General features: G+C 45.3%; 1 protein-coding gene across 4 annotated transcripts in view; it reads right to left on the reverse strand.

Annotated features, from left to right (window-relative positions):
• The window catches only part of CARMIL1 (capping protein regulator and myosin 1 linker 1), a 313,766-nt gene that overhangs the window by 144,813 nt on the left and 153,253 nt on the right, over positions 1-15,700 (reverse strand). For all 4 annotated transcript variants that reach the window (XM_040460656.1, XM_040460654.1, XM_040460655.1 and 1 more), the window contains exons 9-11: positions 11,984-12,059; positions 5,751-5,839; positions 4,430-4,524 (exon numbers count right to left, since the gene is read on the reverse strand). In XM_040460656.1, the coding sequence (XP_040316590.1) occupies positions 4,430-4,524; positions 5,751-5,839; positions 11,984-12,059 (260 nt within the window). The remainder of the gene's footprint in view (positions 1-4,429; positions 4,525-5,750; positions 5,840-11,983; positions 12,060-15,700) is intronic.

The following is a 15,700-nucleotide window of genomic DNA, read 5'->3' on the forward strand; positions in this document are numbered from 1 at the left end:
GGGGGAATCTGGGTACTTCAGGTCAACATTTCCAAAAGAAAAACATTCTGAGACGGGATTCAAGATCATCTTTAAACAAAATAATCCAATTTAGAACAAAGTGAGGGGAGGAAAGGGATAGACATTCCTGACAAGGCGGAGACCATAAAAACGAGGGTTGCTGGGAGGGACAAGCAGGAAGAACAGAACACGGAGTCTGTAACAACTAAGGAAGTCAGGCGTGTGGAATGAGCCAAGAGAGGAGAGCTGCATTCTCCAAAACTACTCAACTTTGATCCAAAAAGTAATGTCAGATCCAAAGGGTGAGTCACGAGGAAATGACCCAGGACACCGTGGCTCAGACGCTGGGTCAGCCCCGGGACTTATCAGGCAAAGTTGATCAAGTTGAGCCGGGGCAGAGATTCCTCAGCCTTTTCCACCATGACTCACATAAAGCAACAGATCTGCCATCCCAAGGAAGGCACCTCATACAAAAATAAACACACACACGTAGTAGAAAACTAAAACCGAAGTTTCTCCGGACAAACGCACTCTGATATTTTCTATTCTGTTCTAGTCCTTCCTCTTCTTTTTTTCAAACGCAGGTCATGAGCTATGCGGTTGATTTCATGGCCTGCTAGCGGGTCTTGACCTCCAATCTGCAAACACGCGGGGACAGAAGGTCAAGAGCAAAGCTGGGGAACCGCCCCGACCCTGCATCCACAGTAAGAGCTCGTGCATGTGCGTGTGGTCTGCTCACTGCTGTGTGTGTCCTCCACACAGAGAGACAGCATGGGACCCAGCAGCCAAAAAGCAACGCACATACACACACACCCCAGCTTACTGATTCATACCCTACCCTCCTCCGCCACAAGCCCCTTAACAAGAGAAGTCTGTCTGTCCTTCATACATAAGTATGGCCCAAGGAGACTGAGCAGGAAATAACAGGAATTTGCTGCATCCACATTCATATCACAAAGCGAGGAGCCAAACTTTCTCTCTGAGAGTTTCCAAATGAGTCCCGGAGTGGATGGCCCAGGTACCAAATCAAATTCCATTTGGTGTTAAAATTCCTCAGACTTCTGGGCCGCTAAACTGTCTCTTCTTTGGGTTTCCTTGGTCTCTTGTATATGCTACACGCTCCAATTATAAATTCCTCCTCCCCCATGCTTTTTATTGTTTTCGAACATAAAATACCATCACTGAACAGCTCAGAAACAAAAAAGCAGGAAATATTTTGCCTGGACGGAAGCTCGTATAAATATTTGACACTTAGTTGGATTCCTGGTGGGATTTCCATCCGTGAGCAGAAAAACTACCCATCATCTTCAGATACTTAGCCTGAATAAAGAGAAAAGTACACGGAATTTGTGTTCAGGAGGCTCCGCCCCCAGAGTGGAGGCAGGAAATATAGGTGCTGGCCGTTGTCCAAGAACACTGGCAAGTACATCAGTGAATGAATCTAGAATGGGCCGAAACAAGGGACGTCTCAGCTTGAGAGAACATTCTCAGGAGTGTCAAAAACTGAGCCTACGTGAGCAGAAACCATGCTGGCGAGTCAGTACGTGCGCACAAAGTTGAGGGGAACATCCTTGGAACGACCTGTGACTTTAGCTCCTGTGAATGAACCGCAGGTAGATGGAAAGACCCAGAAATCAGGGCTCAGAGGTAGGAATGTGGTGGACAGAAGCCCAGAAACATCATCTTTGAGCGCGTGGTCTGGTAGAAAAGAAGTCTCTGTGAACGTGGCCACGATTTTCAAAGCAACTGAAAAACTGCAGAAGAGAATTAAGATGATATGAAATCAAACGCAATTTAAAGGAAGGGCTTCTCAACGGATGTTGTCCAAGGTCTTCGGAGGACAAGGGGCAGGGACGAGAAGGAAGCAGGTGGAGGAGAAGTGTCCGCATGTAATTACGATGTGCCACAATGACTGAGCGCTACCGGAGAAGTTGAAACCGAAGACGGGGGTCTGATGGGTAAAATCGTAGCTGAGGGGTAAGCCGTCCAGGAGGGCTTGCAGCAGCAAAGGAGACCCTGGGTCTCCCTGGCATCCTTCCTCCGAAGCCCACAGCTCACTGTATGTGGTCTTTTGGGTCCGGCTCCTTTCACCCGACATAAGGTTTCTGAGGTTCAACCACACAGGAGCAGGAATCAGCCCCTCACCCGCCTCCACCGCTGGGCCACGTGCCATGGTCCAGACGCCCACGATGCGTCCACCTGCTTGTCCACGGTGGGCACGAGGGCGGCCTCCACCGTTGGGCTCACAACGGGGAACGCGGTGACAAGCGCTCGCGAGTCTGGGCGTGAACACGGGCTCCGTCTCTCTTCGGTGAGATCCAGGAGGGGAGTTGCCGGGTCATGTGGCCAATCTGTGTTTAGCGGTTTAAGAGACCGTCCGACCAGCTTGCCAAGGGGCTGCACCGTTTTACGATCCCGCCCGTAAAGCGGGTTCTCCAGTTTCCCACGTCCTCTCCAACCCCCACTCGGATCAGAGCCCTTCTACTGGTTATGAAGTGCAGTCTCACTGTGGTTTGAACTGCATTTCCCCGGCACTAAGGGGTGTCCCTTCCCGGCCGACTGCGCTGTGGATTCACATCCTTAAGGACCTGCACACACCCCCCCCCCCCCCTCCCCCCCCCCCCCGTCAACAACCTCCCTCCACTGACTTCATCCCGTCACTGGATAAATATGGTTGGGTCCCACCCTCTCAAAAGCCAAACCAAAACAGCCATAAAGGTCTATAAACGGTAACCGACACGTAGATTTACCTCCACGTTTCCATTTCGTCCTATTCATCATTTTCTAGCATTTCACTAACAGAGACAACATCTGTTTTTTCCTAAAGAAATTCCTATGCCCCAAAGAAACCCCTACTCCAGGGATACGCATCCATTATTTTCAGCTGTGGTTTATTCCATGAGGATGATTTCCATGTGATCTTGTTTTCTAATTCAGCCTCAAACTGCCTTTAGACGGACTACTTTAAATGCTAGGAAGTTACTCTTTATTTTTGGCTTGAATACCACACGAGTGGGTGTCCTTTTCAAGGAAGAACGATGTCTATATCGGGACCACAGGGCAGAACTGAGTGTCTAGATCCGTACTGTCAGCTCCGTTTAATAATTAATCCTCATCAAATATATAACGTTACAAGATGAAAGGCTTTCATTCAGCAATGCTGGAAAACATTTGCAGCAGCTAATGAAAACAAAATACTCCCTCTAGAGATAAAGCTAATTCTTTTTAAACCCCACCCACTGATGTTCTCCTGCTGAGAACTCAAATACTTAAGTTTCACATTCTAAACCTGCCAAGTCTTCCCTCTGCCCACACAAACACTTCTAAAGAAGGCCAGTCCTTCATTTTCTTCCTGTCCTCACATTCAAACCTGGTTAAATATTCAAAGATGTTTGTGGTAGACAGGATAGTAAGATGGCCCTCAAGATTCCTGTCCCCTGCTATGCATGCCCTGTACAATTTCCTCCAGTGTGTGGGGCAGACTAATGATATGATTGGGCCACTGATCAGTTGACTTTGAGTTCATCGGAAGGGAGACTATCCTGGGTGGGCCTGACCCAAGCAGGTGCTCCATGTAAATTTTTTTTTTGTACATTTTTTTTTATTTTTGAAAGACAGAGAGAGACAGAGCATGAGTCGGGGAGAGGCAGAGCAAAGGAGACACAGAATCGTAAGCAGGCTCCAGGTTCTGAGCCGTCAGCACAGAGCCCGATGCGGGGCTCAAACCCACAAACCGTGAAATCATGACCTAAGCCGAAGTCGGACGCCCAACCGACTGAGCCACCCAGACGCCCCTCAGATGCTCTATTTAAAAGAAAGGCAGGCATCAAAGACATGTGCCCCTTACTGCCTCGAGCGCAAAGCAAACTGGCATGTTTTAAGAGAAGGCATCGTGTAGCAAGGTTCCGGGTGCTGGGAGCGGTCCCCAATGAGAGCTAGCAAAAAAAGAATGACCTCTGTCCTCCCAACCCAAGGACGTTAATTCTGCCAACAACCAGTAAGCTTGGGCCCGTAAGGTCACGATCACAGCTGCACCTGACCACTTGATCTCAGCCTGTGATGCTGAGTGGACAGCCCAGCACACCTCTGCCCAGACTAGAACCCAAGGAAACTGTCAGGTCATCCATGTCATTTTAAGCTGCCATGTTGCTGGCAATTTGTTATGTAGCCACAAAAAACTAATACAACAGTTTAAAACCAATAGCCTCCTTTCTGTCTGTGTCCCTTCAAAAGAAGTTAATCAGATAATGGATTTTAGCGCCAGTATCTTCATCAAAGGGTAGAGAAAATCTAGAAGCCGAACGAAGCCACCAGTAGAATCTGTTACGTAATTACAGCTGAGCTTGACCGCGTTCTTACGGTGTGGCTATTCAAACTCCCTAATTCTCTTACAATTCTGGCATCAGTGATCGCAGGAATGCTACAGTACCTCGGTCTTCCAGCGGGTTCCCAGCAAGGTTAACTGTGTGGAGTCCTGAGTTGGGATTATGCGCTAAAGCACTGGCCAGTTTTTGTGCAAAATCTCTGCAAGGAAACAAAGCAGTTAGCTTACGTAACACAAAATGTAAACCTGCTCAAATAAAACACTTAAAAGCTAGAAAAGTTAGAGTGAAATCTAAAAAAGAGGAAATCCTTCTTTACAATATTAACCTATAGACCATCTACTCGTTAACACCCGATCTATGTTACACAGGTCTATATTCCTCAATAGAGTATCTGTAAAGCCACGGCCAAAATCTGGTTCATTCTGATTAGCCACAACCTCCTTCAAGAGCAAAAAGAAAAGAGGTAACTGCCCCCTTTAAAGACACATTCCAGGATGCTATGAATAGGACTACTTAGAGTCCCTTCATAACTTAAAAAAAAATCCTGAATTGCACCTACATTCCACGAAAGTTGCAACAGGCTGTTCACTAGACCTTAATTCTCATTTCATGCAATGCTCTCAATGCAAAACTGATTGCCCTGATTATTGAGTTTAAAGGCTACAGTTGCTAACACTACGTTGTAACAAAAATCAAAATCACTATTTTAGGTACGTTGTACTCAAAGTAACACACTAAGTGCCGTGAATATGAACCCTTCAGCCCTCCTCACCGAGGAGCAGTGGAGTCTTTGTCCTGGCTGATTCGAACTCCACATAAGCAGGCGTACTGACTACTGAACCCCCACCTACTACTGAACAAGGCAAGTACGAATTTGGAAAGAGAGAGAAATGGCTAAAACATATCAAAGCAAAGCCATAAAATTATATTAAATGTGTTACATAAAATTATACCACAAGTGATACTCATAAAAGCTGACACATAGCATCTGTAACAGGAAAGATACTTTTCTAAGGACTTTACGTGTATTAATCCATTTATCGTCACAACCATAATTCTGTAAGGTAGACACTACTATTTTCTCCATCTTAAAGATGAAGAAACTGAGGCACAGAAGTGAGGCAATTCGCCCAAGGCCACGAGGCACCTGGCTCAGGGTCCATCCTCTCACCCACCACACCAGGCTCCCTCCAGCGACACAACAATAAAAGATGTTATAAAACCCTTGACCTTCATGATGATGGGGAACACAGGGATTTGTTTGTTTGTTTGTTTGTTTGTTTGTTTGTTTGTTTGTTTTTAGAAGGGAAACACTACACTGTATATGTGAGCAGCCCAACCTTTTTTTAAAATCCAAGTATTAATTTTAAGGAAACAGCAGAAAGATTTTAAGCAATATACTGACATATTCTGGAAGATACTCACGTTCTAAGTCCAGCGTTTTCCAACACCAATTCCTCCAGCCGATTGGACCTACTCACCACCCTCAGTATCTGTTCACAAACATCAGTGGACTGTAACAGAAAGCATTCTTTGACCACGTCACGAAGTCTTAAGGGCAACCTCACTTTGCTGTGACAAACCCACACAGATGCCAAGTTCTAATTAAATGAGCCATTTATTCGTGCACTCGTTCACGCAACAAAACCTGACTTACTGTCTATTCCCACGCACCGTCACGTTCGAGGTCCAGGGGATTCAATGATATAAAGGACAAAAAGTTGCTACCTTTCAGAGTGTACCATCCAGCAGGGCAATCAGACAAGAACACAGACAATTACGATAGACTAATTAAAAGGCCACTTTAGGGGCCCCTGGGTGGCTCCGTCGGTTGAGCGTCCCGACTTCAGCTCCGGTCATGATCTCCGGTTTGTGAGTTCGAGCCCCATGTCAGGCTCTATGCTGACAGCTCGCTTGGAGCCTGGAGCCTGCTTCGGATTCTGTGTCTCCCTCTCTCTCTGCCCCTCCCCCACTCATGCCTGCTCGCTTGCTCTCTCTCTCTCTCTCTCTCTCTCGCAAAAAAAAATAAATAAATGAACATTTAAAAATTTTTTTTAACAAATAAATAAATAAAATAAAATAAAAGGCCATTTTAGTTGTGCTGGGGCCACTCAGAGACACATCCCAATTTTGGGACAACCAAAAGTAATTCCCAAGGAAAGTGATCTCCAGAAAGGATAACAAAAGACTATGTGGTGGCCATGATGGTAAAAACATGATGTTCCCTTTACTGAGCTCTTGTCTTGTGCTAGGCCCTGAGCTAACCCTTTATGTGTGTGTCATTATAAAACTGTTAAGTATCGTTATTCCCTTTTTACAGATAAGAAAGTTAAGGTTTAAAGGTGTCATGTCCTTTAAAAGGGTGGCCAAATGAGCACTTGATAAATGTTTACTATTACGATGTTCCCACTAGCATTCTCTAAAATAAAGGGGGACACAACCCAATGAGAGTTTAGCAAATACTCCCTCGTGTAAATAAACATTAGATTGTTTTAAATTATGTAGTTGTGTTATGTATTTCTGTCAAAATATTTTAAGTGCTCGGATATAATATTAAATGAAATGCGGAATTATTGTGAAATGTCTAATAAAGATTGCAACCACTGAAACGGCTAATGTAAGTAGCACAGGGCTTGAAGGTGTCATGAAAAAATGAAAAGTTGTGTCCTGGCTGCAGAATTGTACCACATTTTTTTTCTTTTAAATTTTCATATGCTAATGTTTTTATATTTATGTTTAAGGCAGTTCCTGACTTTAAAATTATTTATACATTAAAAAGTGATTTTAAAATCTCCTTACAAGTTAGGGTCTATTTAGGGCGCCTGGGTGGCTCAGTCAGTTAAGCGTCCGACTTCGGCTCAGGTCATGATCTCACAGTCCGTGAGTTCGAGCCCTGCGTCGGGCTCTATGCTGACAGCTCAGAGCCTGGCGCCTGCTTCACATTCTGTGTCTCCCTCTCTCTCTGCCCCTCCCCCATTCATGCTCTGTCTCTCTCTGTCTCAAAAATAAATAAACATTAAAAAAAATTAAAAAAAAAAACAAGTTAGGGTCTATTTAAATCCCTTATGATGGAAGGAAGGAAGGAAGGAAGGAAGGAAGGAAGGAAGGAAGGGAAAAGGGAAGGGAGGGAAGGAGAGGGAGAGAGAGAAAGAGAGAGGGAGGGAGGGACTGAGGGAAGGAGTGGGAGGGAGGAAGGAAGGAGGGAGTTCTATGTGCTGTGGCATACTATAATCAAAGCAGTTTCTCTACCTCAAATATCACACAAATTTACAATTCTTTGATTTATCAGATCATATATATCCAAATGGATTAAGCATCACTAGAACAGTCTGAAATATAACAAAACTCACTAGTGAGCACCCTTCAGAAAACCCCACTTGGAAACACACAAGTCCCACAGCATCTGAGGCATTTGTAATTCTTATGTGGTGTTTGAATCCATTCTGTCTATAATGTTACTTTCACATGGTCCCCGAGTTACTGATGTGTCCCACAGATTGACAAAGGAAGAGGAAAACTAATTCCCATTGACCGAATGCCTGCAATTTACATTATGCTGACGGTGGTGATTTTCAAAATGGTGGCCCCCCCTGATCAGTGTAATTCTGGATCTTACAATATACAACCAGGTGAATAGATCTTACTTTGTGTTGGCATGATAAAAAGTGATTGCTTCGACAATGTTTTTGCAGGAATTATCCTCATTTCCAAAAACAATCTATGGTATCATTACCTTTCCAGGGCGACCTCACGAAGCATCCAGAAAAGCAATTTCCCAAAGCAGAGCTTTCATTTACCCATTGGGTATAATTACTGTAATAAAAATTTATTACAGAAAATGTGCAAAAAGTATGCCCAGCTTTTCTTTAGAATGCCAGGAGGGGAGAGGTATAACAAGTCATTTACGTCTATGTTAATTTTGTTACTTTTTACTAAGTGCCAAGTACGCGAAAAGAATTGTTTTCTATACTAAGAATATATGGGATGAAGTTTTTAAAGCGATACGCACATACACCCAAACCTAGATGGCAAGTAACATGTGACCATACTGCCATGCTCCCCAGATGTCAACTGTCTGTTCAACCCTATGTTCACCGGTTTAGGGAGACAAAGTTCTTAACAAATTAAGACAATGCCTCTCCAAGAGCTTGCATTTAGTTAAAACTCGAAAGTATACAGTAAGGGGCGCCTGGGTGGCTCAGTCAGTTAAGTGTCTGACTCTTGATTTCAGCCTAGGTCATGATCTCACAGTGGTGGGATCGAGCCCCACGTGGGGCTCCATGCTGAGCACAGAGCCTGCTGAAGATTTTCTCTTTCTCTCTCTCTCTCTCTGTCAAAAAAAAAAAAAAAGGTATATAATAAAAACTAGGGGAATTGCTGTCGGGAACAATGGAACTAATGAGAAATAAAAGGCATATGGAATTTTTATATCTAAAAGGAACTACGTACAACTGGCCCAACCACGCCATCTTTAAAAGATTTGAAAAGACCCCATGATGCTCGCCGACTTGCCTAAATTACAAAATCAGGCCTTGAGCAAGACCACCAATCGACTGCGGTTTTAATCAGTGGAGAATATGAGACAGGAACTTGGTCCTAATCGCAAATTTGGTGTATTAAAAAAAAAAAAATCCCTCCATCCTCCTGTTTAACTTAGGGAGAGGGATTACGACTAGAGTCATAAGATGAGCAGAAAGCGAATGTGACCTGTTTCTCTCGTGGTGCCCTCATATAAGGGGCTTTTAGTGAGCCAGGAGCAATCTTAACAACCCGGAGAATGTATACAACTTGAGAGAAAGTCACTCTTTTTTGCCAAGCATTTCCCGTTTTAAAAAGCCCAGGGGTTGGGGCGTCTGGATGTCTCAGTCGGTTGAGCGTCCGGCTCAGGTCATGATCTCGTAGTTCATGACTTCGAGCCCCACATCGGGCTCTGTGCTGACAGCTCAGAGCCTGGAGCCTGCTTTGGATTCTGTGTCTCCCTCTCTCTCTGCCCCTCCTCCACTCATGCTCTGTCTCTCTCTCAAAAATTAAAAAAAAAAAAAAAAAAACATTAAAAAGAAATAAAATAAAATAAAATAAAATAAAATAAAATAAAAAGTCCAGCGGCGCTTGGGTGGTTCAGTGGGGTAAGCGTCCAGCTTCGGCTCAGGTCACGATCTCACGGTTCGTGAGGTCAAGCCCCACATCGGGCTCTGTGCTGGCGGTGTGGAGCCTGCTTGGTATTCTAGCTCTCTCCTCTCTCTTTGCCCCTTCTCCACTCACGCTTTCTCTCTTTCTCACAAAATAAATAAACTTTAAAAAAAAAGTCCAGGGGCGCCTGGGTGGCGCAGTCGATTAAGCGTCCGACTTCAGCCAGGTCACGATCTCGCGGTCCGTGAGTTCGAGCCCCGCGTCGGGCTCTGGGCTGATGGCTCAGAGCCTGGAGCCTGTTTCCAATTCTGTGTCTCCCTCTCTCTCTGCCCCTCGCCCGTTCATGCTCTGTCTCTCTCTGTCCCAAAAATAAATAAATGTTGAAAAAAAAAATTAAAAAAAAAAAAAAAGTCCAAAGAAAGTGGAATACTGTCGTCTCCTCCAATAAGCCACATATTAGAAAATGTTCTGAGACTGCATATCGCAAGACCCATCAAAGGGGCAAGCGTCCGTTCTTTTTAACTTCGGGTGAAAACTCGTGAAGAACTGCCATTCCTTTTGAAGACAGAAGGCTGATATCCCCAAGACCACTTTTCGTTTTAAAATACCGAATGTTAAAAATATACACGTGTGTTTTTGCGCTTCAATCTTCGCTAACGGAAAAGCCGTAAAGGGCAGCCCTCGCCTCCCTTCGCCAACCTTCCTTTCACCCCAGCACACCGGGGAGAAATGGTGACACAAGGGCAGCACCACTGGCCGGGACACATCCCTGTAACAGCGGGCTGGGACGATTTCCCAAAGTGGGTCTGCATCAGCTCCTCACAGCTCTCCTGTGCCCCATTCACCAACTTACAGGAATGTTTTAATGAGCCAGGTGAACTGACTTGGTAGAGAAGCATTGCTCTCACTGATCCCACAATCCCTGAACTAATCCGCTTCTCATTTCCCCATTGGCTCCCCTCGCCGGTCTGTCACCGCCGTTGGCTCCGTCCTACAAATGGTCCCCATCCCAGCAGGCAGCAAACAGCAAGCAAGGAGAGGCTTCTGTCCCCCAGATCTGACCCTCCATCATGGCCTCTGGTCTGTTCCCTGGGAGTTCACCCGCCCCCGCCCCCACCATCCCCAGCTCCATCACCACTGACCTCAGAAACTCCCCCTACTTAGCTGATACAGTTTCCAGAATTCGCAGCCCCACACTCGTTCATTTCTCAGCCTCTTCGCTAGTCTGTGACAGCAGTAGCAACAGTTAACAGTTAAAAAAATGCCTGCAATAGGTCAGGTACTGTGTTCACATTTCTGTCCACATTATTTACTCCTCTGAATAATCTGCAAATTAGCTATACATGTATGTCTACGCCCATTCATTCGTGGTCCAACCTAATTTGACATCTGTTCATTAAATCAATTTTTATGGAATAGCTATCAGGAGCCATATACTCTGATAAGCTCTGGATAGAGACGAATGAGACACGAGGTCCAAATAACTCTCAATAATAGGTACGCAGGAAGCCGAGGCCCTGGAACGTCCAGTGACTTAGCTAAGGTCACATGGCCTTGTCATGAGTCAGAATCTGAGACCCAGGTCTGTTTCCCAGCCCACACTCTTTCTATACCACGCCGGCTCTCCGTGGACCCCAAATGAGTTCAGCCCAAGCTCGTGCTAATAATGCCTTTCAGCCCCTCACTCCCCGGGAAATTCAGAGAACAAGCAGCCTGTCCACCAGCAAATCTCAACCCTCCACTTTCTACAGATCCACCTCTCAATCAAAATCCTACCTCTTCACTATGAAAATCTTAAGCCCCCAGTTTCCACGCTCCCTGAAGGCCGGAGGCTTGAAGGTAAGAGTCGCCGATAAAACAACCTGTACATGACTTCCTGTCCTAAAATGAAGTAGCAGAAAGCTAACCGGTGGATCAGGCTCTGTCCACACGGCTGCTTTGAACGTGCAGACAATCCCCAACAGGGCGTCTTTTTCCACTGGTAAAACAGACTGAAAATGTGGCTCCCACATACCTTCTGAAGACCAACACTGCCCTTTGATTTCGTTTCTCTTACATATAAATCTGCCCCAGAGCTCATCCAGAAAATTAATGTTAACGACCGTAACTCAACCAGACCAACTCAACCTGGTAACATTTCCCCAAATTCTTAGGAAGGGAGGCTTCGTGGAGACGGAAGGCAGGATAGAAACGTAAAATCTGCTGTTGGCAGCTGTGCAGACGTAACTTTGTTTTTGCCGACAGAATGAGGGTGTGTGCTGAAGGCTACACTAAATTGTGTCTTTCTGTTCATTATCTGAAATTGCTTGAAGCAGCTGGAAACGTGAGGAGGTACTTCTCCGGAGCATCTCACATGACAAACTGGGTGCAGCGGCATACAGATCATTCACGGGAAAAATATCTGCTCAAGAAAGAAGCATGTGCGCAGCTCGCCAGATCAGTAGGAAAACAAATGTGTTTCTGAAAACGATCGGGCTTTTGAAACTCAGCGCAGCTAAGCGACCTTTGCAAGAGCTCCACTTTCTTACCAGTTTCAGATCCTTGGAAGACAACTTCGTGAACCACTGGTTGTACTCCAGAGCAGCAATGATGGGTATCAGGTCCCTAGAGGCAGAAATAACAAGACACGTGAAGGCACTTTTAGGACAGCCATATTGGCACTTGACTTTCAACCTGTGACATCCAAGTTTACTTGTTCGTTTCTATCATTCACAAGCACAGCCTCCAGCTGCAACGACTTCCACTGCTAGACAACGGTTAAAGTCTGCAGGACAGATCTTCACGTCTGTAAGCAGAATTCGTAAAGGCTGGCGTTAAATCACTTCGAGGGACTTTGATGGCTGTATCCGGAGGAAAAGAGACCTGTAGAGCGTGTGCTCAGAGACCTTCCTTGCTCTAAGAGAAACTGTACGTCTAGTTCTCTATTAGCAAGTCTCTACCTTTAACCATCAAGAAGGTCATATACAGTTCACCTCTGACCAATATGGCTTCGAACTACATGGATTTATTTAATAAAAAAATACACTATTCTAAAGGTATCTTCTCTTCTTTATGACTTCCTTAATAACATTTTCTTTCCTCTAGCTTACTTTATGGTAAGAACATATAATACATGAAAATATGTGTTAAATACTTAGGTTATTGACAAGGCTGTCGGTCAACACTAAGCTATTAGTGCTTAAGCTCTGGGGGATTAAGCTTGGGATTTTCTACTGCGTGGGAGAATCGGTGCCCCGGCCCCCACTCTCCCACCACTGTTAAGAGTCAACTGAACTCTCCAGGTGAGTTTATAATGCAAGCAAGGACACTGTCTAGCCTTGTAGATAATAAGTGACCCTGAATGGATCCCCGAGGCTTAGCAAGCATCCTACAACCATTTGGAACTTTCCCGTAGTTCCTGATGCTGATGACACACACGAGACAGCCCAGGTGCATTTTTGTCTCATGCTTCCCACAAACTCTTCAGCCACTGAAGGAACTATGTGCTTCAGAGAGCCACCTGCATCGTGTTTTTCCAGCTTGATCTCTCCTACAACATGAGCCCCTAACTCATGCACAAGCCAAGAAGCAGACAATTCACTACTCATCAAACACACCATACAATTTCACGGTCGGAAGCATCTTTCAGTGCTGTGTTCACCTAGGAACATCCCTGCACCCTTCGACGCATATATCACACATCTCCTGTCTGGGCTCCCCTGGGCCACCCCAGCCAGCACCCTGTCCGCATCTCTATTTAGCATTAATTTTATTCTGCCTCGGAGTCATTTTATTCTGCCTCTGTATTCAACATTTGTTGCCCACCACCCCCAGGCTGTAAGTTCTGTGAAAACCAACTCTCTCTCTTCCAGTTTCAGCCAGACCATAATCAGTGTCATCCTCCTGGCGTGACACCTGGCAAACACTCAAACTGTTGCTGAGACAGAAAAGAAAGGCAGAAGGTGGAGAGAGTGGCAAAATCCACATTATTTCATAGCCTCTGCGTACCGGGCCCTGTGGCAGGCACACTACTCAGGCTATCTCATTTAACCATACGTCTGGCTTCGTCAGACATGCTTTAAAAAGGAGGGGCGCCTGGGTAGGGCTCAGTCAGTTGAACATCTGACTTCCACTGAGGTCGTGATCTCACAGTTCATGGGTTTGAGCCTCACGTCGGGCTCTGCGCTGACAGCTAGGAGCCTGGAGCCCGCTTTGGATTCTGGGTCTCCCCCTCTCTCTCTGCCCCTCCCGAGCTTGCTTGCTTGCTCTCTCTCTCTAATTAAAAAAAATAAATAATAAAGGAGAAACAAGTCCCTGCAGGTAGGCGAGAGAAACAATGCAAAAAAAAAAAAAAAAAAAAAAAAAACAACTCTCAGTCACGTGGTTCCATATGCCATCTGTCCAACAGAAGAGCCTCTTTATCAATTTTTGCTTAAGTTTCAGATTTAAAACCATGAACAGCAACCCTTCCCATAGGTCTTCACTCCCGTCCCTGCTCCCCACGGACCGCGTGCCAGAGTCAACGCCATTTGCTCCCCCTGCGATCTGGGGACAGTCGCTTCTCTGACGGCAAATGCCGGCTTATCACACACTTGGTTCAGGGGTTCTCCCTGTACTTCTCCATTCAGGAGCCACGGCGGCTCCTTCTCATCTTATTTCCTTGTGTGGATTTAATGTCAAGCAGGGATGACACTTCAGACCTCTTTATTGTGTGTGCTAGTCTGTCACTTGATTTGAAGGACAGCTGGCTTTTGTCATAACGAAGTCGTTTTCAGGAACCGAAGAGCACATCATTTATAGAAGCAGGTTTTACATTGTCACAGGGGGCAGGACAGCATCAGCTCTAAAACGACATGCAAAAATCCTGAAAAGGCAGACTGAAGTCCACAAGCGAAGGGAGAAGAATCCAGGCAGAGGAAATGGTCGACAGAGCAAGGTACGGCTTAGTCAGAGATTTTAGATCCGACACCAAAAGCATGATCCACAAAAGGAAAAATTGATAAATTGGACTTCACCTGGTAAAGTGGAAAAATCAGTTTTTCCTTGGCAAATATTTGCACATCACGTTTCTAACGAAGAACTTGATATCAGAATGTATAAAGAGGTTAATGATAAGAAACAACCGAGTTTTTAAAAATAAGCAAAAGAGGTGAGCCTGGGTGGCTCAGTCGGGTAAGCGTCCGACTTCAGCTCAGGTCATGATCTCGCAGTTTCGTGGGTTCGAGCCCCGCGTCGGGCTCTGTGCTGATGGCTCGGAGCCTGGAGCCTGCTTCGGATTCTGTGTCCCCCTCTCTCTGCCCCTCCCCCACTGATGCTCTGTCTCTGACTCTCAAAAATAATAATAATAAAAAAAAGTTAAAAATAAGCAAAAGATTTAAAGAGATACTTCACCAAAGAAGATATATCAATGGCAAAGAAGTACATAAAAAGATGTCTGAAATTATTAACCATTAAAGAAATGCAATTTAAAGCCAAAACAAGATGCCACTCCAAAGTTAGTGAATTGCTAAAATTGAAAACGAAAAAATGCCAAGCGACTGGAACCTCATACGTTGCTGATGGGAATCCTAATGGCATACTTGGTGTGGAAAACAGTCTGACAGTGTCTATGATATTCAATACACGCTGACCGTAAGATCCAACAACCTCAATCCTAGATACTCAACCAAGAGAAATAAAAACGTGTACTTCCACAGAAACTTCTATGTTACTGTTTATAACGGCTGTATCCATAATGGTCAGACACTGGAGACAACATGGGTATCTTCCACCGATGCTGGGGGACTTCCAAGGCGAGGTAAGAAAAGGCAATAATATGGCGTCTGCTTAGTTCCTTCTGATAGGTTCACCCATGGAATCCAGCCGCCCTGCTCTGAGAAAGGCCAGGCCACGTGGAAGTGTCCCAGCAGACAGCCAGCATCAACTACCAGACCCGTGAATAAGGAAGCCTTCAAGATGGTTCCAGACCCAGCCCATATCTGACTGTAACAGCTGGAAAGAGCCCAAGCAAAAACCACCTAGCGGAGCCTAATCAAGCCCAGAGCTGTGATGGACAATTAACAAGGGACGGCTCTTGCTGTAGTCCATTACGTTTGGAATGGTTCGTATATAGCAACAGATAACCAGAACACTTAGTATCTAGAAATAAGGCTTGAAAGCAAAGGGAACATGACTGTTGACAGGGTGACCATTACAAAGCTTTTAAGCAGAGAAATGTTTCAGGAAGTTAACAATTTCAGCAATGTAGGCAGGATGTATCAGAGGAA

Source organism: Herpailurus yagouaroundi, unplaced genomic scaffold, assembly GCF_014898765.1.
Source record: "Herpailurus yagouaroundi ecotype Mexico unplaced genomic scaffold, PumYag 250, whole genome shotgun sequence".
NCBI classification, from domain to species: domain Eukaryota; kingdom Metazoa; phylum Chordata; class Mammalia; order Carnivora; family Felidae; genus Herpailurus; species Herpailurus yagouaroundi.